This window comes from Pogoniulus pusillus, chromosome Z (assembly GCF_015220805.1).
Source record: "Pogoniulus pusillus isolate bPogPus1 chromosome Z, bPogPus1.pri, whole genome shotgun sequence".
Taxonomy (NCBI): Eukaryota; Metazoa; Chordata; class Aves; order Piciformes; family Lybiidae; genus Pogoniulus; species Pogoniulus pusillus.
In genome coordinates this window covers 8,987,779-9,010,321 of record NC_087309.1, presented here as the reverse complement: position 1 = coordinate 9,010,321, position 22,543 = coordinate 8,987,779, and the positions used below count along the sequence as shown (strand labels likewise).

Below are 22,543 nucleotides of genomic sequence, written 5' to 3'. Positions count from 1 at the left end.
ACTGTTGCATTCATTTACATATTGATGAAGCTAACTCTAAATGTAGTTTGTCATACTTTAAGACAAACTTAACCACTTGCAGTTCTAAATAACTCATAAAGTTATGTAAAACAGTCCACTTTATAGATCCCGAAGAGAACTACTCATCTGGACAAAAATTTTTATGGAACAGAAATTCTGCTAAGTGTTCTTTATACATTGAAGAATCTGTTTGTTAGTTCATGAGGGTCTGTTAGTCATCCGAAGCCTGAAAGAGAAGACTAAGTCATATTTAAGTGAAAACATATTTATTCAGTGGGCAGAGTGGCAAAGATATAAAAAAACTCAAAATTACTTTTATTTCACTCAAATTAGAAATGTCAGTAGCTCAACAGAAGTGGAGAGGGAAGGAAAAAAGCAGAACTGAACAGCCAAAGAATTTCTAAGAATAAATGCAAGTGTTTTATTCCAGTAATTTCTACTGTGAACTGAAAGGTTGTTTAATAGCAATCCCTTTGCATAGTTCCCATATCATTAAAGCTAGGTGTCCCACATATAAGTGAAACACTATCAATTATGTTATCTTTTCATTCTGTTGCATTCTGTTTTTAACCTTTGTGGAGCCTAATACCAAAATACCTTATCACTGTCAGATAAATCACACTAAGCTTACAGTTCCTACAAAACCCTGCTTTAGCCTGAGCTTTACAATTTTAACTGCTTTGTCCATCCAAGATAATGCAGATTTTAACTTAATGTGATAAACAAAAAATCTTAGGAACAAAATTCTACCATCATAGATCAGCTGCATTAATGGCAGTGCACTTTGGGATGATAAGTGTTTAAACTATTTATTTGTAAATAAATAAACCAAATTTTCTGCTAATATTTCAGAGTTTTTTAGAATTATATAAAAGTAGTTTTCTAGTTAAACATAGGATTATTTCCTTTATGTCAGAAGAAAAGCTTAAATGCCTCTTAAATTCACTTACAAAATGTTTTGTTTTTATCTGTTAAAATAGATGTGGCAGTAAACAAGGGGAAGAAGATTATAGGCCACTGTTTGAGAATTTCATTCAAGATCTTCTTTCTACAGTCAATAAACCAGAATGGCCAGCTGCAGAATTGCTACTTAGCTTATTAGGAAGGCTACTGGTAAGGCACTGTGGGGTTTAACTATTCTATTTATTTATTTATTTATTATTACAGTGGAGGCTTGTTTCTTTCAGCTGAAACCAGTAAAGTGATGCTTCTTGATTGCTGACACATGCATCATTTACAGATTTTCTTACATGAGTACATGTAAGAAAATTTAGCATTACTACGACATAACACACAGATAATAAAATTTGGGTTAGAAGATCATTGATATTTATCTTTAATATTAAGGGTCATAATGGTATACAATTTCTCATGGAAGTCCATTTCCACTATTTCACAACATTTTCAACTGGGAAAAGTCATAGGATCACAGAATGCTTTGGCATGGAATGGATTGTTAAAGGCCATCTAGTCCAACTTCCCTGCAGTTAGTAGGGGATGTCTTCAACTAGGCACAGTTACTCAAAGATCCATCCAACATGTGGCCAGAAATGGGCCTTTTACCACCCCTCTGTAGGACAGCCTGTTCCAGGAAGATCTTACAGGTGTACATACTCATTTGGAATAAAGGCAGAATAATAGCTGTAATTACTCATGTTAAGTATCTTCTCTGGACTATTCCTTTAACATAGAATCTGAAGACAATGAAGTGGTTTGTTTTTTTCATCAATAGTAGCATTTACTTAAATTTTACAGAATGTGACTATTTTTGTTGCTGTAGTTTTTGAGCATTTTTGTTCAACGTTACACAGTAATTTGAGTTCATTCTTTATACTTGCACAAATAATGAAGTTGTAGTAAGCTGCTTAAGAACTATACTGTTGCAAAGAGTATCTGCTGTGTTAGCTGTCCCATTTATTTTATGAAATTTAATTATTTCTTTTTAAGCTCCAAGTGACATATTTGTGGAGAGGGAGACTCATTAAAGGAAGTAACATTGATGTATAGTGTCTGATGTAGTAGTAAATAAATAATTTTATGTAGCATGGAAGCTAGATGGAATTCTTAATAAAGCTAAGCAATCTCTTGGAGAGGAATCTGTTGCATAAATAAATACTTGGTTTTAACAGCTTGCTGTGTTTTTCTTAGGTTCACCAGTTCAGTAACAAATCCACAGAAATGGCATTAAGAGTGGCATCACTTGACTATCTTGGAACTGTAGCTGCCAGACTGAGGAAGGATGCAGTCACTAGCAAAATGGATCAAGGATCTATAGCCAGAATCCTCAAACAGGTTTGTGAGAGACACTTTGAGAGAGGAATTGAGGTGTTATCCATTCAAATACTTGAAAACTTTGAAGGTGTTTTAAAAAATGGAGAATTAGTCTTCATTGTTCAAATTTCTGAATCAGATGTACTCAATTTGTAAGTATGACATTTGTTACCTGATATCTTCCTTCAACCATCTAAGTAGTGATCATATGAAGTGATTAATTACAGTGGTTAAGCCAGTTTTCTTGTGACAATATAGAGAGGAAATAATGGAGAAACAGGTGAATTATGTCTTAAGAGGCCTAAAAATACATACATATATGCATTTGCTATGACAAAGTGGTAATTGAACTTCTGACACTCATAGTCAGGCCTTTAAGGAGTCACCATCTCTGGAGGTGTTCAGGAAAAGATTTGATGAAGCACTTAGTGACATGGTCTAGTTGACTGAATAGTGCTGGGTGATAGGTTGGACTGGATGAGCTTGGACGTCTCTTGAGCCTGGTTGATTTTATGATTCTGTGTGAGCTTTTATGGGATGTAGCTGCCATTGGTCACCACCTTCTTTTCTTTTTTTTGCTTTTCAGACTGGGCTTGCACATATCTGTCTTTATTGAGTGCATGTTTGCATTTCTGCTAGTGCTTCTCCCAGTCTTCAAAGATGGCAACTAATATTAAAGCAGTGTATGCATTTGGCATATATACAGCACATAGTGTAATGAGAAAATCCCAGATCTTAAGTGTCCTTGTAAAAATGTGGACTTACCCATTTCTTGTGGACACTACACATTTCTTTCTGAACTCCTAACTTGTTATCATCATGATCTGAAGTTGAGTAGTTACTTCAAGTTCATTTCCCTTGCAGTTGCATAAAAAGACTACAGATCTATTACATGTACTTTATAATTACTGTAAAGGATTTATGTTGAAAGAAAGAATTCTGCAATTTACAGGCATGCAAATGAAGAATCAAAATTCATCTAGTCCTTTTTGAGGTTGATACTTATAATAACTTTTGCCAAAAAGAATAAAATATAGAACATCAAACTTCTATGTCCATGATTCAATATAGTTTATAATTCTGTATACTAAGAGGTTGTCACTGTCCTCTGTTGGCAGTGATTCTGTTGATTCTACATTAAGAATTCTTATTCCAATATAGAATAATTTTCTCTTTCCTTATCTATAAAAGTTGTAGTGCCTTGAAAGATACTCTGAAGGGAGATATATATACACCTTCTATAATCAGGTGACCCGCTTGGTGGATGTGGGGAGGCCTGTGGATGTGGTCTATCTGGACTTCAGCAAGGCCTTTGACACTGTCCCATATAGCAAACTGCTGGCTAAGCTGTCAGCCCATGGCTTGGATGGCAACACTCTGTGCTGAGTTAGGAACTGGCTGGAGGGCCAAGCCCAGAGAATGGTGGTGAATGGTGCCACATCCAGCTGGTGGCTGTCACTAGTGGTGTCCCTCAGGGATCAGTGCTGGGCCCCATCCTCTTTAACATCTTTTAACATCATCAGCAAGTTTGCAGATGACACTAAGCTGGGGGCAGATGTGACTGGGTTGGAGGACAGAAGGGCTCTGCAGTGGGACCTTGACTGCCTGCACAGATGGGCAGAGTCCAATGGGATGGGGTTCAATAGCTCCAAGTGCAGGGTGCTGCACTTTGGCCACAACAACCCCATGCAGAGATACAGGCTGGGGTCAGAGTGGCTGAAGAGCAGCCAAACAGAAAGGGATCTGGGGGTGCTGATTGATACCCACCTGAACATGAGCCAGCAGTGTGCCCAGGTGGCCAAGAGAGCCAGTGGCATCCTGGCCTGCATCAAGAATGGTGTGGTCAGCAGAAGCAGGGATGTCATTCTGTCCCTGTACTCTGCACTGGTTAGACCACATCTTGAGTGATGTCTTAATTTTAGGAGGGACATTGAGATGCTTGAGTGTGTCCAGAGAAGGGCGACGAGGCTGGGGAGAGGCCTTGAGCACAGCCCTATGAGGAGAGGCTGAGGGAGCTGGGATTGGTTAGCCTGGAGAAGAGGAGGCTCAGGGGAGACCTTATTGCTGTCTACAACTACCTGAGGGGTGGTTGTGGCCAGGAGGAGGTTGCTCTCTTCTCTCAGGTGGCCAGCACCAGAACGAGAGGACACAGCCTCAGGCTGCGCCAGGGGAGATTTAGGCTGGAGGTGAGGAGAAAGTTCTTCACTGAGAGAGTCATTGGACACTGGAATGGGCTGCCCGGGGAGGTGGTGGAGTCGCCGTCCCTGGAGCTGTTCAAGGCAGGATTGGACGTGGCACTTGGTGCCATGGTCTAGCCTTGAGCTCTGTGGTAAAGGGTTGGACTTGATGATCTGTGAGGTCTCTTCCAACTTTGGTGATACTGTGTGATACTGTGATATACACACACCTGAGTGTGACCTGAATGTTTCCATATGATTTGGGATTTTTACAGCATCAGGCAGTAACTAGGCATTGGCATCTGTAAAAAATAAAATTGCTGCGGGCAACTGAGTGCAAAAAGCATTTCTTCAGTTGCTTAGGAAGTGTAACATCAGTGATAGTAGACAGTACCACTGCAACACTATGGAAGGTCTGTGCTATACAGTACCATCAGTCAGGGTAGGCAGTGTATTATTTATAAATTATTTGTAACAAAAGAACAAAAAAAACTTTGTAAATGCATACATGACAGCTAAGCCTCACTTTGCTGTTTTAATGGCAAGAAAACAAGAAAATCCATTGATAGACATACTCAGTTATCATCATCAGAATCTTAAAATACTATTTCCATTCAGAAATTACTTTTACAGATTCTTCTTTACTCTGGAGTTAATACTTAAACCCTATGGATATTTCCTTCTGTGGTCTCCTATAATTACCAGGATATTCCCAAAATGATTGATGAAGGGTTGTAATTCTACTGTGGTTTAGACTCATGACCCATAGAATTAGATCAAGGAGAAACTCTATTATGTTTGGACATTTTTAAAGAGTAGATTTTTTTCACAGAAATCTGTCATAGATTGTCAAGTTAAAATGAACACTTCTGCATGCTTTTTGTTTGTATATCTCTTGATACACTGATGGTCTTGACTTGTAACTCTGTCTCTGCTTGCTGATGTTGGCAAGCTGTAGTATGTACTGTATTTGTGATAAGATTCTCAGTCTGTGCTGTTCATGCAGAAGTTATGAAGTGGCAAGTTTTATTGATAAAGATATTTTGTAGCTGAACAGTTTTAAGCCAGAAATTATTCTTCTACTTTTATTATCAATATGAAATACAGTTAGTTGTGAACTTCACAATTTCTCTTTGTTTGAGTTTTTTACTTGTTAGAAAATAGGCAGTTAACATTTGACCAGCAATCCTTGAATTTATCCATTTGTATCTGCAGTATTTAACACGGGTTGAAGGCCAGAATTTGGAATCACAATTTGCATGTACATTAGGGTGACAAATATTTCTGTAAACCTGCATCAATATTGTCATAGACACAATTTGAAATCTAGAATTCAGTAATTTTGGGGGGTGGGAAAAAAAAACCCACAACCACCCACCCCATCTTTTTTTCTTCTCTAACATCATCAACTGAAAGGACGTTTGTATTTTGGTAAAATCTAAGGTAAAACAGGTGGTTTATGGGTTGAGGTATCACCACCTTTCTGGACAACCTGTTACAGCCTTTCATTGCCCTTATTGCAAAAAAATTCTTCTACATGTCTACTCGGAATCTTCCCTTCTCTAGTTTTAAACCATTGCCTCTTGTCCTGTTGCAACAGGTCCTTCTAAGAAGAAGTCCATCCCCATCTTTTATTATAGACCTACTTTGAGTATGGAAAGGCCACAGTAAGATCTCCCCAAATCTTCCTTTTCTTCAGGGTGACCAAGCCCAACTCTCTATGTACTCTTAGAGATGTTCCATTGTATCTTCGTGGCCCTTCTCTGGACCTATGCAAATAGATCCATGGCATTTCTGTGTTGAGGACTGCAAAGCTGGATCTGGTGCTTCAGGCGGGGTTTCATGCAAGTGGGTGGAGTAGAGGAGCAGAATCGCCTTCCTTGACCTGCTGGCTATTCTTCTTTTCATGCAGCCCTGAGTACATTTGGCTTTTTGGAACGTAAACACACATTGCTAGCTCATGTCCTGCTTTTCATCCAGTAGTACACCCAAGTCATTTTCCACAGGGCTACTGTCAGTCTCTTCATCTTTCATCCAGAACCTTGAACCTGGCCTTGCTGAACCTCATGAAGTTCACATGGACCCACTTCTCCAGATTGTTCAGGTACCACGGGATCACAGGATGTTAGAGGTTGGAAAGGATCTCCATAGATCTTAGAGTCCAGCCCTCCTACCCGAGCAGGACCATAGAATCTAGCACAGGTCATACAGGAATGCATCCAGACGGGTTCTTGAAACTCTCTACAGAAGGGAGACTCCACAGTCTTTCTGAGCAGCCTGTTCCAGTGCTCTGCCACCCATACAGTAAAACAGTTCTTCCTCATGCTGAGCTGGAACTTCCTGTGCTGTAGTTTATATCCATTACCCCATGTCCTATCACAGGGCGCAGCTGAGAAGAGCCTGTCCCTTCCCTCTCGACCCCTAGCTGTCAGATGTTTATAAACATTTATTTGATCACCTCTCAGTCTTCACCAGACCAAACCCCCCCCCAGGTCCCTCAGCCTGTCCTCACAGGGCAGTGCTCCAGTCCTTCATCATCTTTGTAGCCCTCTGTTGGACTTTTTCTAGAAGGTCCCTGTCCCTCCTGAATTGGGTGGTCCAAAACTGAACACAGTATCAGGTGAGGTTTCAATAGGGCAGAGCATAGAGGGAGGAGAACAGTATCACAGTATCACCAAGGTTGGAAGAGACCTCATAGATCATCAAGTCCAACCCTTTACCACATTGCTCAAGGCTAGACCATGGCACCACGTCCCTCAATCTGCTGGACACACTTTTCCTAATACACCCCAAGACCCTGTTGGCCTTCTTGGCCACAAGGGCACATTGCTGCCCCATGGATAGCTTCCTGTCCACCAGGACTTCCAGGTCCTTCTTCACAGGGCTGCTTTCCAGCAGATCACTTCTCAACCTGTACTGGTGCAGTTTATTATTCCCGGCCAGGTGCAGGACTCTGTACTTGCCCTTGTTGAACCTCATCAAATTCCTCTCTGCCCAATTCTCAGTCTGTCCCAGTGTCACTGAATAGCCTCATAGCCTCCAGGTGCCTCAGGCAAGCCTCCCAGTTTGGTATCATCACCAGATTTGCTGAACAAACTCTATCTGTCTGTCTGTCTCTCCCCTCATCAGTGTAACTGATGAAGTCAGACTCCACTAGTTACAGCTCTCCAACAGGACTTTAGTTACAGCTCTCAAACAGGACTTGGCACCATTGATCACCACTCTTTGCACTCTGTTGTGTAACCAGTCCCTAATCTATCTAACTGCCTGCTCTTCTATACCATACACCCTGAGCTTGCTCACAAGGATGTTATGGGAGACAGTGTCAAAAGCCTTGCTAAGGCCAAGGCAGACTACATCCACTGGTCTCCCTGCATCTACCCATTTGGTTCCAGCATCATAGAATGCTATCAGATTAGCCAAGGAAGATTTCTCCTTGGTAAATCCATGCTGACTACTACTGATAATCTTCTTTTCTTCAAGTGCTGAGATAACTTCCGGAATGAGCCACTCTATCGTTTTTCCAGAGATGGAAGTGAGGCTGACTGGTCTATAGTTATCTGAAACTTCTTTCTTTCCTTTTTTGAAGACTGGAGTGACATTGGCTCTCCTCCAGTCCTCAGACTCCTCTCATATTTGCTATGGTTTTGTAAAAATGATGGAGAGTGGCAGAGCAACAACATGAGGCAGTTTTCTCAACATTTTTGGGTGTATTTCATCAGGGCCCAGGGACTTGTGAATATTCAGTTTTCATAGCTGATCCGTAACCCAGTCTTCAATGACTAGTGGAGAGTCATCCCTTCTCCAGGTTTCCTTTCCTTCATCTAGGGGCTGGAGCTCAGAGGAGAGTTCAGTCTTGGGAGTAAAGACTGAAGCAAAGAAGATACTTAGCAACTCTGCTTTGTCTGCATCCTCAGTTATCAGGGCTGCCTTCTCATTCAGCAGTAGGTTCACACTTTCTCTGTTCTTCCTTTTACTGCTAATATATTTGAAGAAGACCTTCTTGCGCACTTTTACTTCCTTTTAGTTCCAAGAGGGCTTTGGCCTTCCTTGTTGCCCTTGGGCTTGGAGGAAGTGGCATTTAAAAGTTGACCAACTTTCTTGGGCTCCTTTACCCTCTAGAGCCTTAGCCCATGGGATTCCTGCAGGTAGATCTCTGAAAAGTACAAAGTTAGCCCTATAGAAGTCTAGGGTAGTAATCCTACTTATTTGCCTGCTTCTTCTCTGTACAGTACTAAACTTCACCATGTCATGTGCCAAGGCTGTTCCCAATCTTAATGTTCCCAACCAATCCTTCTTTATGAGTTAATATAATGTCCAGCAGTGCACATCTCCTTGTGAGTTCCTCCACTACCTTCTCACCAATACACTACAAGAGCCTTTTGGACTGAATGAGTCTGGCTGTATGGGCCAGGGTCATTGAAGTCACCTATGAGTACCAATGAGTGTGTTCTAGAGACTACCTCCAGCTAGCCGTAGGAGGCTTCATCAACCTCTTCTGCTTGATTTGGTGGTCTATAGTAGACACCCTCAACAGTTTCACCTGTCTTTCTGCATCCCTTGATTCTCACCTACAAGCTTTCAACCTGTTCTGCCTTCCCCCTTGAATAGAACTCAACACATTTCAGTTGCTCTCTTACATAAAAAGCAAAATCACCTCCTTGCCTAGTTGGTCTGTCCTGAATAGTACATAGCCATGACAACATTCCAGTCATGGGAGCTGTCCAACCATGTTTCAGTGATAGCAATGAAAGTCATGCAGACTAACACAGATCTCAAACTCCTCCTGCTTATTCCTTATGCTCCATGCACTGGTATATAAGCATTTCAGTGAGGGATTTAATCCATTAGTTTTCACTCTTGTCATCTGACCACTCTCAGCCACTTCCATTTCCACCAACCTATCAGTGAGTCATGCATGTGCCCTTGCCTCTACCACCTCTCCCAGAGGCACTGGCATGTTGCATTCAGGCTCCTTACTATTGATGCCACTTTCACCCCTGCCAACTCCCTTCCTAAAACCCTTTTCCCCCTGTGGGATAGGCTATTCCCATCTATTGCCACCAGACCTCTGGATGGCATCTCATCTCTCAGGCATGTCAGTCAACCCACTCAGCTTGTTGTCATCTGCAAACTTGCTCAGGGTGAGCTTGATCTCACTGTCTGTGTCACTGATGAAGGCACTTAGCAGTACTGGTCCCAGTACAAACTGCTGAGCAATGCTACTTGCCACTGATCTCCATTTTGGACACTGAGCTATTGACCACTGCTCTGTGGATACAACTATCCAGACAATTCCTTGCTCACCAAACAGTCTTTCCTTTAAATCTATGTCTCAAATTAAGGATATTGTGGGGGATCATGTCAAAGGCCTTACAGAAATTCAGAGAGATTACATTTTCCCTTGTCAACTGAAGTAGCCAATCCATCAGAGAAGGCCACTAGGTTGGTGAGTCAAGACTTACTCTCAATGAAGATACCTTCATCTGTTTCAAATCACATGCCTTGTCCTCCATGTGCCTATATACATACAGGAAATATAATTAATTCCTATTAAGTAGCCTCTCGAAAAAATACCTTCTGTTTTTAACATTGATGGAGTTTATATATTACAAATCCAATAAATAGTCTCCAGCATTGGTTTTCATATGAATATTTTGTATGTAGTTTTTTTTAATGCTTTTTAAACATGCTCAATGGGAAAAGGATAACACTGTTCTGTAGATACGCTTTTTGCAGTAGGTGATGTTTTTCACAAAATATGCGTGTGTGTTCTCAAGCACTTTGACTGGTAGAAGCTTATTTGAATCTCAGAGAGCATGATTCTTCAGTGCTAGAGCTCAGAGGTGTTTGGGAACAAATTTTGCAAGTTCTTTCCTAGATTTGGCACACTTGATGCACTCTCTGTGGATGCATTACCTCTGAAAAGAGTTATACCAAATACTTCTACAAAGATTTGGTTATTTATTTTATATAACTATACATTTTCACTATTTGCTTCATATTCCTTTTTATATACTTTTTTTGTCTTTTATCCTTTCTCTGAGATGTCACCGTTTCAGTATTTAGTATTAGTGAGACACCTACTGGTGACTTATAGGTTAGACCTTGTGTCAGTCTGCTATGCGTGATTTCAGCCCTTCGGGTTTTCTTCCAGGACAGAGGGTCTTCACACAACCTCATAGAATGACAAATAATCAAATCAGTCAGTGTAGTTTAAAACAAGTCTTACTCTTCACTTAGTCTTTTTAAGACTAATCTGTTCCAGTCTCTATGTGGTTTATAAGTAATTAGTTAAAAAAATTGTTAGTTCTGCAACTAACAATTGACTTCAGTGTATTTTATATATGGACAAGCAGACTTTTAGATGGTAATTAACACTGTAATGTTCTGGTTTGTAACTTTTGACAGGCTTCAGGAGGAGAAGATGAAATTCAACAGCTGCAAAAGGCTTTGCTGGATTATCTGGATGAGAACACAGAAACTGATGCATCATTAGTGGTAAATTTCAATGTATATATATGAAAATAATATCAGTAATGCCTACGAGGTAAAATGATTTTTAGTTAGGCATGTTAATGCTTCAGTTGTTATCCTAACTTACACAGTTGGCCATGTTTTCCAAAATACTATTAATGCATTAAATTCAGTTAATCTCATTGCAAATCTGTTAATTTCCTTTTTCCATATCTGTTCGGTTCATTTTCTGTGCATCTCCAGTTTTCTCGGAAGTTTTATATAGCTCAGTGGTTCCGTGATACAACTATGGAAACAGAGAAAGCAATTAAATCTCAGAAGGATGAGGATTCATCTGAAGGAACTCATCACGCAAAAGATGTTGAGACCACAGGACAAATCATGCACAGAGCAGAAAGTCGCAAAAAGTTTCTTCGCAGCATCATTAAAACTGCTCCATCTCAATTCAGTACATTAAAGTACGTTTCAGTACCACTTATTTATTAGCCATACATTTGGCATTTTAGATCATGTTTTATAACGTGTCCTAATTAACACACAGAATTTGTTGCAGGATGAATTCTGATACTGTGGACTACGAAGATGCGTGTTTGATTGTTCGCTACTTGGCCTCTATGAGGCCGTTTGCCCAGAGCTTCGATATTTATTTGACACAGGTAAACTCTACTGGAAGTCTTAAGACGGTGAAACAGAGTTGATTTCTGATTCCAGACACTTGTGTGGTAGGATACCATATCTGTTTTTTTTTTGAGCCCAGGTAGTTAACAAGTCATGGTAACACCATGTGCTTCCATATTCGTTACTGGTTAAATATGTGGTTCTTTCCTTTTCTTGCATGCATTTTGTGTGTCATATTGTAGATACATTCTTAATACTGTAATCTCCAAATCCAGCTCTCATGTTGAAAGTGTTACAGTGAAAGCCACTACTGAATGACAAGAGTTGTGCTTAAAATGAAAGGTTTTAAAGTGTACATGCAGACCCTGTGTAAATACTGTTTGGGCCAGTTTTCGATGTAGTGATGCCTAGTAAATATCCGTGCTCACCAGTAGCTTGGAACATCACTTGCATACAGCTTTTTACTGTCTAAAAAGATATATTTCATTTTTCGCAGGCATTTTTTGCCTGTCAAACATTGTTTACTGCCTTCCCAAAGTAACTGAGTCTTTGTTTTTGTTTTGTTAGATTCTGCGTGTACTTGGTGAAAATGCAATTGCTGTTCGAACAAAAGCCATGAAGTGTTTGTCTGAGGTTGTTGCTGTGGACCCCAGTATACTTGCCAGGGTAAAAAGAGAAATATCCATTGCGCAGCACCTACATTCCTCCATCATCCCTAAGAAAAACCTTCCTTTCTCACTTTGAATCTCTGTTTCATTTGTTCTTTTAGCTGGATATGCAGCGAGGTGTTCATGGACGGTTAATGGATAACTCCACTAGTGTACGAGAAGCAGCTGTGGAGCTGCTTGGCCGATTTGTGCTTTGTCGTCCTCAGCTTGCTGAGCAGTATTACGACATGCTGATTGAAAGGATATTGGTATGGTGACTTGTGATATTTATGATAATGTGGCATTGGAAAATCTGTTTGTAACTGAGCTTATGTTTTTAATAATACAGAATGGCGTGGTCCATCAGCACCACATCTATGCGTCTTTCAAATGCGTTTAGGGATGGTGATTCCACCTCTTCATTGGGCAGTCTGTTTCTCAGTATTTTACAAGCCTTTCAGTGAAGACATTTTTCATAATACCCAACCTAAACCTCCCATGGCACAATTAGAGAAGGTTTCTTCTTGTCCTGTCACTTGTTGGTTTTGAGAAGAGGACAACACTTATCTTGCTACAACCTTTCAAGTAGTTGCAGAGAGTGATAAGGTCTCCCCTCCGCCTCCTTTCTCCACATTGAACAACACTAGTTGCCTCAGTCATTGCTCACAGGACTTGTACTCTAGACCTCCTTTTTGCCTTTCTTTGGACACACTTCAGCACCTCAGTGTCTTTCTTTTTAGTGAGGAGCCCAAAACAGAACACAGTATTTGAGGTGCAGTCTCACCAATGCTGAGAACAGGAAGTCAGTCACTTTCCTAGTCCCACTAGCCACACTGTTTCTAATACAGATTGGGATCCTGTGAGCCTTCTTGGCCAGCTGGGCACACTGCTGGCTTATACACAGATGGCTGTCAACCAGCACCTCCAGGTCTTTTTCCACCAGGCAGCCTTTCATCTACTTTTTCCAAGCTTGTAGTGTTGCAAGGGGTTGTTGTGACCCAAATGCAGGACTTGGCATTTGGCCTTTTGTGAACCCCATACCACTGGGCTCAAGCCATTAATCCAGCCTGCTCAGGTTTCTCTGAACTGCCTTTCTCCATTCAGGCAGATTAACACTTCCACCAAACCTAGTGCAGACTTACTGAGGGTGCACCCAATCACCACATCAGATCACTGATGAAGATGATAAAGATTTCAGAGAGAACTGACCTCAGCAGTGAGTCTTGGTCACACCACTTGTGACCACTTGCCAGCTGGTTTAACCTCCATTCACTACAACATATTAGTCTTGGCCATCCAGATAGTTTTTTATCTAACAAAACATCCACCCATCCAAGCCAATTTCTCCAGGAGAATGCTGTGGTAAACAATGTCAAAGGCTCTAATTAAGTCCAGGTAGACAACATGTACAGCCCTTCCCTGACCCACTAAGTGGGTGGACCTTGTCATAGAAGGAGATCAGGTTAGATGCAAGGATCATAGAATCAACCAGGTTGGAAAAGATCTCCAAGATCATCCAGTCCAATCTATCACCCAGCCCTGTCCAAGTATTTCAGCATTCAGGGGACTCATCTAGAACCTTTACTGAATTGTTAAAAGTAAAATGGTACAAGTTTTGTTGACCTTTGGTATAAATCATAGAATCAGTCAGGGTTGGAAGGGACCACAAGGATCATCTAATTCCAACCCCCCCTGCCATGGTCAGGGACATCCTACCCTAGATTAGACTGGCCAGAGCTTCATCCAGCCTGGCCTTAAACACCTCCAGGGATGGAGCCTCAACCACCTCCCTGGGCAACCCATTCCAGGCTTTCACCACTCTCATGCTGAACAACTTCCTCCTCACCTCCAGTCTGAATCTCCCCACCTCCAGCTTGGCTCCATTTCCCCTAGCCCTTTCGCTCTGTGATATCCCAAAAAGTCCCTCCCCAGCTTTTTTGTAGACCCCCTTCAGATACTGGAAGGCCACAGTAAGGTCACCTGGGAGCTTCCTCTTCTCCAAACTGAACAGCCCCAGCTCTTTCAGTCTGTCCCCATAGCAGAGCTGCTTCAGCCCTCTGATCATCCTCGTGGCCCTTCTCTGGACTCACTCCAGAATCTCCACATTGTTCATGTAATAGGGGCTCCAGAACTGGATGCAGTACTCCAGGTGGGGTCTCACCAGGGTGGAGTAGAGGGGGAGAATCACCTCCTCTCTGGTGAGATACAATACAGAATATTTTAACTGTCTTTTCTGGAAAGGTTTTTAGTGTCATATTGGGTGATCTTCAAAGATTAATTCATATAATACATTAGTTAACATTTCCAACATGTTTTCAAGAATGTAATGCTTTTCTCTTCACAGGATACTGGTATCAGTGTCAGAAAAAGAGTCATAAAGATACTTAGAGATATCTGTATTGAACAGCCAACATTTCCCAAAATTACAGAGATGTGTGTGAAAATGATTCGGAGAGTCAATGATGAAGAAGGCATTAAGGTAGGATGAAGAGTATCCTTCAGAATATTTAATTAGCATTAGTTTAGCGTTTATATATTTTGACAAAAGAAAAAAAATCAGAAATATTGCATTAGTCTTTAATTTTTTATTACTTTTATTTTCAATTTCAATTTCAAACCTTAGCTTTCTGAAATGTTTTTTTCATTGTTACTCTTTGTTGTCTTCTTGAAGCTCTTGCAGACAATAAAAAGATTTTAAGAATGTTTAGGTACTTTTTTTGTTCTTGCAAGTGTTTGATCCATTGTTCTTCTAAAAACTAAAAAGGGCACATAATTTTTTTCATCAAAATTAAATACCATATATTAAAAACTGCAAGTTCTGCATATAAAAGCTATATTAATCTGTGCTGATTTTCCATTAATTCTGAATATTCAATGAATCTCTTATGCTCCCTAAAATGTTATGTCATGTCGACCCATTGTGCAGTGTATACACAGAAGGGCACAAAACTAAGACTGTGTGTTAAATTATAAACCTGACCCAAACCTGGTTTTGTTTGATTTGGCAAAGTGATTTTGAAATTGCATAATTAAAAACAAATCTGTAATAATTTTATATCACACTTTCAGTAGGATTTGAAATCTGCAACTTTACAGCTGCAGCATATATTTTTACCAGTTGAGTATGTTAAAGCCAACTGGATCTCCAAGAAGACTGTTAAGAAGCAGATGAACAGCTGAATCCAAGGTGCTGCTGGGAAAGGAGGATGACCATGTTCTTTCTCCTTCTTCCTACTGCATTTCTAACAACAACAGAAAAAAATGAAGCATTATCTTCAATATATATACTTTATATTTCCATGAAGAAGGCTTGCTTCTATCCCATTTTTCTCTCCATCCAAAAACATTGGAAGGGAACATACATCTTATATTTGGGGATAGAGACTTAGCTTCTTTCTCTTTCCTACCTTGTCACAGCTGTTTTGAAAACTGAAATAATCTACCGGTGCTGGTAGCTCTACTCCAGAAATCATAATCTTATGTTCAGTTGTCAGCTTCTTATGGTACTCTTTTCTTGAGAAGTGCTACTTAATGCAGGAAGGTGGTGACTTCCATTATCTGTAGTGTCAGTTCCAAGTCATCATTTTCCTGAAGCTTTTACTTAGAGGTCAGTGTAACTCCTGTAATAGTAGATCTGGATCTACCTCAGATTACATTTTCTACAGCAGTCTCAGGTTGAATAGTTTCTTATGAAACTGTATCTTCAACGAATCTGTTGTGTGGATGTATTACTTCTAATACTTGTGTGCCAAGACAAGTTATTTATTTCTGCTAATACTTTTCAGAAATTAGTAAATGAGACATTCCAGAAGCTCTGGTTTACTCCAACTCCACACCATGACAAAGAAGCAATGACAAGAAAAATATTAAACATCACTGATGTGGTATGTTAAACAAATTTGAGTTTTGTGTGCAGAATTTTAGAATCTTCAAAATGTTGTGTGTAGTTTTGTAGAATACTAATTGTCAGGTAGTTTACTTTTTATATCTTCTGGCATTGAATATATGTCCTAATTAGTCATCTGTAAGAAACTAAGTGATAACTGTCTGCTGGCAGTGATAACTGGGACCACACTATGTTCAGATTGTGTGAAATACTTGTTCAGTTAGAACACAACAAGTTTATATTACATTTATTTTTTCCCTCAAGAGCTGCTAGTAGCAGCATATAACTAAGCTGAAAATTTTCCTGAAACAATTGATAACATTTATTTTTAAATGTAATAAGCTGCTTTCTCAAAACAGGGCCATATTTTCACTCCGTGTAAATTAGTGTCTGTCTAATTGTATCCCCTTTTTACGAGCAGCAAATTAAGTAACTTGTTTCCAAAGTACCAAAATCTGTGACAGATAAAATGCTTTCGTTTGTAATTGCAATGTATTGTGTAAAGCCACTGTTCTGTGGAGGTGTTTTAATATCAGTTATACCAATATGTAAATATCAGATGAAAGTACTCACTTCATTACTTAAAACCATGAATTTAAGCTTCATCCTGCTTTATGATATTTCTACAAAATGGTAATCCAGTATGCATTCTTCCAGACTCAGAACTCAGCCAGTTTAACTTCATCTAAACTCTGTTTTCCCTACCTGTTCTGCTTTGGAGCACATGTGAGCAGTTCCTGATACTAGTGAAGGCTTGGGTTTTTAATATGAAATACATCTATATATACACACAGGGTAATTTTTAGTATGTCAGGCTTGTCTTAATGCTTGTTGTGGAGAGCAGGAATTAATACGTGGCCGAGTCGGGAATTTATCAAAAATAGTTATTTTTTATTTTCCCAAAAACCTGCCCCCACAACTATATATACAAAGATTAATTTAGTTTAATAAGCAGATTCAGTTGCATGAGAATTAACCTACAAGGACACTATCAATAATCTGACTATTTTGGAAGTCAGAAGTTGGAAAAGGCCTCAGCTGTTAATTAATAGCAGTTTCTTACTAAATTAAGCTAAGCCAAATAACTCACTCAGGCTGACTCCTGCGGTTTGTCTTCCTCTTCTTCTCCAGCGGCTGCAGGTGAATCGTTAAGAGGTCGTTAAGGGTCGTTAGGCACACAAAGGTGTCAATAGGAAAGCAAATCCTTGAAGGTCTCTCTGCAGTCCAGGCACAGGGGAGTGTGTGAGCTCAGGCAGAGACATACGTCCAGGCACAGGCAAACTCCAAAGCGGGAACCCCAAAGGCAGGAAGACCCCCAATAGTTATAACCTTCGCTAGACAAAGGGCAGAGTTACCACACCTTAGGCGCGAAAGCGCATGGCCAATCCCAGCCTGGCTCCAGCGCGGGAACTCAAGGGGCAGTCCTCCCCCCCTTCACGGCTGCAGGGCAGGCGAGGGGGGAGGGAAACCAGGCGGCTTTTCCCCTTTCCCCCCGAAGTCCGGACAGGAGAGGAATTTAGGGGTACAGGACTCCAGGACAGTGCTTTTAAATTGCTTTGAGGAGACTGTGGGAACTGTTTCTGTGTGTGTACACAGCTCCACAGGGCCCTGCTCACTCTGCAAGGGAACAGAGCTGTCATGTAGGACAAAAGTGGAATCAGCCCTGTCTGCCTTAACAAAATTTAAACTTGGGTTGGAAGGGAGGGGTAAGGTTATGGGCGGTTGGATCTTCTGCAAAACAAGCCATATGTTAGAGAAGTTTGGTCGTGAGGGCCTACAAGAAAGGTGAGGAGGGACTTTTTAGGATGTTAGGTAGTGATAGGACTGGGGAGAATGGAACAAAACTAGAATTGAGTAGATTCAGACTGGATGTTAGGAAGAAGTTCTTCACCATGAGGGTGGTGAGACCCTGGAAAGGGCTGCCCAGGGAGGTGGTGGGAGCCTCATCCCTGGAAGTGTTTAAGACCAGGCTGGATGAGGCTCTAGACAGCCGGCTCTATTGTGAGGTGTCCCTGCCCACGGCAGGTGAGTTGGGACTAGATGGTCCTTGTGGTCCCTTCCAACTCTGACTGATTCTATGATTCTACAAAATCACCATTTGTTTTATGTTAAAGCCAACAATCTCTAGTAAAATGCACAGGCTTTGTGTTGTAGGAAATACAAATTCTAGTCACTTAAATGGTCAGAACTGTTTTTAAATGCAGAAGATAGTTTCTGATCTCCAAATATACAAAATCACTGTGCTTTAATGCATATGAAGATATATTTGTGCACTTATATGGATCTTTTAAGATTACATATGTATTGAAATAACTCTTCCTCAGATGCCTAATCTTATTAACTACTTTATTCTTGAAAACACCTCTAGGTTGCAGCTTGTAGAGATACAGGATATGATTGGTTTGAACAACTGCTTCAAAATGTAAGTTTTGAATGTATCATACAATCACTGTCAAAACTTCTTTTGGTACTAAAACACAAAAAAGGGAAACTGAAAGAGCAGTCCTTTACAGTAGACAGTTTCAGTTCACGTTCTTTAAACATCTGACTTATGTTTTGTTTTCTGTGGTGCAGTTTTGTTTCTCTCTGACATTAGTTTGTCTTTCCATATGATCAATTTTTAAATACTTCTTGATTTTGGGAGGGGTATTTTTTACATTATAGCTTCTTTAATATACAGCTAATACACTTAATTTCTGAAATGAAGCGTCTATTATAACATAGATTTTTTTTGTTTTTAATGGTAGGTAAGTGTATTTTCACATGTAATGTATTTGTTATACAATTTTTTAGAAGCAATATTCAAAGTATTGGTTACTTCTACATTATACATACTATGATTTTTCTAAGAATTGAACTGGTTAACTTTCAATCACAAAAGCATTTTGGGTTTTACTTTAGCCTGGAGTGCCATGAAATATATAGGTAGACAAGTAAACCAGAGATTCTTAATGCTTGCACTGAAGAAACTGATGTAAGTGTGACCTCAATCATTGTTAGATATTAAAGGATCTTCTGGACATGATTTTGGTACTTGAATTTAAATGGAAGAAGGCTAACTGATTAAAATATTCAAAAATTTGTATTTTGTGTTGGACATTTTTACTTAGTGTCAAAAACCATGCCCCTTTTGAATTTGCTCTTTTTTTACTGATTTTTAAAAAGCCTTCTAACTTCTTCTAGTAACTGCTAGCAAAGATAACTGCATTACTGGTTTTGCATTGTTTCATTAAGAAGAAAGTTAGGTTCAATTCCAGTGAAATAATCAGCAGATCGTTTTCTAGATTTTTTTTTATTGCACTATTCTTTTCTTTACTTCTCTTGCATTTTGGGGTGGTTTATTTTGTGGTTTAGGGTTTTGAATTTGAGTTTTAGTTTGGTTACTTCTCTGTCACTTTTATGGAGAAGTTAAATATTTTTGTAGTGTAAAAGTCCTTGTGCAGCTGCAGTAATTGTTACAAAACCAGCATGTATCCATTGTAAATTAATGCATCCTTAATACTAAATAATTTTCTGTTTCATCTGCTATAGCTGTTGAAGTCAGAAGAGGATGCCTCATACAAACCTGTGAAGAAAGCTTGTACTCAACTTGTTGATAATTTGGTTGAGCACATTCTTAAATATGAGGAATCTTTGTCAGGTACTATTATCTAAAACTCAGTAGCTAAACTCTTGAATTTATATGGTACTATAAGAGTGGTTGTTCAAATTACTATCACGAAAAGTTACTCTTGGACAATTCTTGCTAAAAATTTTTTGGTAGTCAATTTTTACTTTTAAGTTCATTATTAACTCCTGAGCAGTGTATAATAAAGCTCTCTTCATTTTCATTACCTAATCACAATAACAGAACTACTTTTAAAATAACTTCTTCAAAGTTGGAGATATCTAAAACTAAAATAAGCATGACAAGCTTTGTTTTCATTAAAATTTTCTACAACAGTGATAGGAATCATCAGCTGAGCTCGTGTTCTGTCTACAGCACATAGTTTAAAAACTAGTGATGCCTTTGAAACATCTTCTTTTTCACTTCTTTTGTGATCACATGCAAATGTTTACACATGTCCTCATCTCTAATGAGAATATTCTGCACTGATCTTGAAAGAGGTGCAATGAAACAGATATTCAAATCATGTTTAAGCCACTTGTCATTGCTCTAACATCACTTGGACTTAACATGGTTCTGTATTTTCTGATCTTTTACAGATTCTGACAACAAAGGTGTGAATTCTGGTCGCTTGGTTGCTTGCATAACCACTTTGTTCTTATTCAGCAAAATCAGGCCCCAGCTAATGGTCAAGCATGCCATGACCATGCAGCCCTACCTGACCACTAAGTGTAGTGTAAGTAGACAAACCAGTCGTTTCTTTCTCCCTCAGTAATTAAGCATGGAAATGAGTGGCTGTCTTGTATACTTGATGAAATTACAGGTTTATATCATTGGCATCATAACTTCTTAAAAATATTAGATCCTTTTGATGATCTCCACAGTTTCTAATTTACTGTTCCACACCTCTGCCTCCACATTTTACAGCCAAATGAAACTGATACTTGTGCAGCCCCTTTCCCTTGAGGGGAAAAAATGTCTTAAAGTATTTTTCATTTATAGTCACAGTCTTAAGAGCAGTTAATATTTAACATATGAATCCTAAGACTAGAGCTATAGTTCTGTAAGACAGATTGATGTATGAGATATATCAGAAGAAAAATGTCCTGCTCCGTCCTTTTCTGTACTTCATTTCTCACTTTCCTAGATCCTGGTGTTTTGTATTCCCCTCTCTAAGACCGTTTCGCTCACAAAAACTGTAGAAAGCTGTAGTACTGAGGCCCCACAGTGTAGTAAAATGTCCTTTCTTTCCAGAGACTTTGCAGTGCCTTCTATTTTGATTAGCACTGTCAGTTCAGGGAAAGTTACAGTGGATCATGCAGCCATGGCTCAAGGAGGAGTGTGGGTGGGTGGCAGCAATCCATCAAATTAAATCAGCTGCCCAGGGCAGGCTGAAGAATAATTATTAAATGGATTGTAGGTATTGCTTAGCATTTTCCAGTTGAGGTTTCCAGGAGTGTTCTTTTGGCACATTTACTAGAGACTTTTAGAGATGCTTCTAATCAAACTGTAAGAAAGTGTTACCTGATTATTGACTTGCTGTAGCGTAGTTAGTGAGTTACATAGGTTTTGTACTCATACAGGTTCAATTGAATTGTAGAATTACCACTGTCAGTGTGAATATGTTAAATGGCTTGACAGTAGCATTTCTCATCCTGATATTGACTTTTATTTGTAAAAAAAAAAGGTAAATTTCCAGCAGGATGTGTCTTTAATAGATCAACATTTTCCACAGATTCATCACAATACAGACACAGTCGTGATGATGTAAACCAGTAATAACTTAAATTGTAATTTCTGTGTTTGTGTGTGTTGTTACTAAAGCACACTGAGTCATAGTGCAACTTCATTTTGTTGTTAACACCTGTTTCCAAGTGTTGTGTATCTTGTAACATTTATTGGGAAGAATTCCTATATTTATTGTAGAACTCCAAAAACCTATCAAGGCCAAAAGTTTTTGGGTCTTTTAGCAGCAATGATGAGAAGTTAGGTTCTACCCATAGGGATTTTCTTTGTTTTTTTCAAGAAGTTCTGTAGGAAACAGAATTACCTTTCACAATAATATGTAATTTAATAGCAAATATAAACTATAGTAATATCCTCTTATACCTTTACTGAGTATCTTATGTGAACAAGGATTTTTCCTGTGCTTATTAGTAATGCGTAGCTTACAAGTAACATGGCCAGAAATTAAGTTACATGCTATAAATGCTGTTATTTCAGACTCAGAATGATTTCATGGTGATCTGCAATGTTGCAAAAATCTTAGAGCTTGTAGTGCCACTGATGGAGCACCCTAGTGAGACCTTTCTTGCCACTATTGAGGAAGACCTTATGAAACTCATCATCAAATATGGCATGACAGTAAGTTTTTAATCACTGCTGTTGATTGCGTTTCACATGGCTTGGATTTAGAGAAAGTCTTCATTATGAAGGTAACTTCTGAGCCTTCTGAACTTGGTTTATTGGAATTTGTGTTGTTGCTCTATTTTACGCGCTTGAGCAGGTTTTCAGAGCAGTCTAGGACATGGACATTACATCCCTTAGATTGTTAGTTTCAATTCATCATTGGTTTTTATATTGCTTAACAAAAATACCCATTTTAACTCCTAAATGTGTAATTTGTTTGCTCTTTCTTGCTCCTAGGTTGTTCAGCATTGTGTGAGTTGTCTCGGGGCTGTTGTGAACAAGGTCACCCAGAACTATAAATTTGTGTGGGCCTGTTTTAATAGATACTATGGTAAGAAAAAAAAAGCTTGAAACTGTCGCTTAGTTTTGGCTACAAGTCTTATGTTATTTCTTAAGATACACACCACCATTAAACAATGTGACCAAACAT

General features: G+C 39.4%; 1 protein-coding gene across 7 annotated transcripts in view; it reads left to right on the top strand.

Annotated features, from left to right (window-relative positions):
• The window catches only part of NIPBL (NIPBL cohesin loading factor), a 167,857-nt gene that overhangs the window by 133,728 nt on the left and 11,586 nt on the right, over positions 1-22,543 (top strand). For 6 of the 7 annotated variants that reach the window (XM_064140653.1, XM_064140658.1, XM_064140652.1 and 3 more), the window contains 14 exons: positions 1,002-1,134; positions 2,170-2,313; positions 10,881-10,970; positions 11,190-11,404; positions 11,488-11,602; positions 12,132-12,230; positions 12,334-12,480; positions 14,556-14,690; positions 15,997-16,095; positions 18,466-18,519; positions 19,629-19,737; positions 20,304-20,440; positions 21,928-22,068; positions 22,351-22,444. In XM_064140653.1, coding sequence (XP_063996723.1) covers positions 1,002-1,134; positions 2,170-2,313; positions 10,881-10,970; positions 11,190-11,404; positions 11,488-11,602; positions 12,132-12,230; positions 12,334-12,480; positions 14,556-14,690; positions 15,997-16,095; positions 18,466-18,519; positions 19,629-19,737; positions 20,304-20,440; positions 21,928-22,068; positions 22,351-22,444 — 1,712 coding nt within the window. The remainder of the gene's footprint in view (positions 1-1,001; positions 1,135-2,169; positions 2,314-10,880; positions 10,971-11,189; positions 11,405-11,487; positions 11,603-12,131; positions 12,231-12,333; positions 12,481-14,555; positions 14,691-15,996; positions 16,096-18,465; positions 18,520-19,628; positions 19,738-20,303; positions 20,441-21,927; positions 22,069-22,350; positions 22,445-22,543) is intronic. The other variant, XM_064140656.1, reaches the window with a different exon arrangement.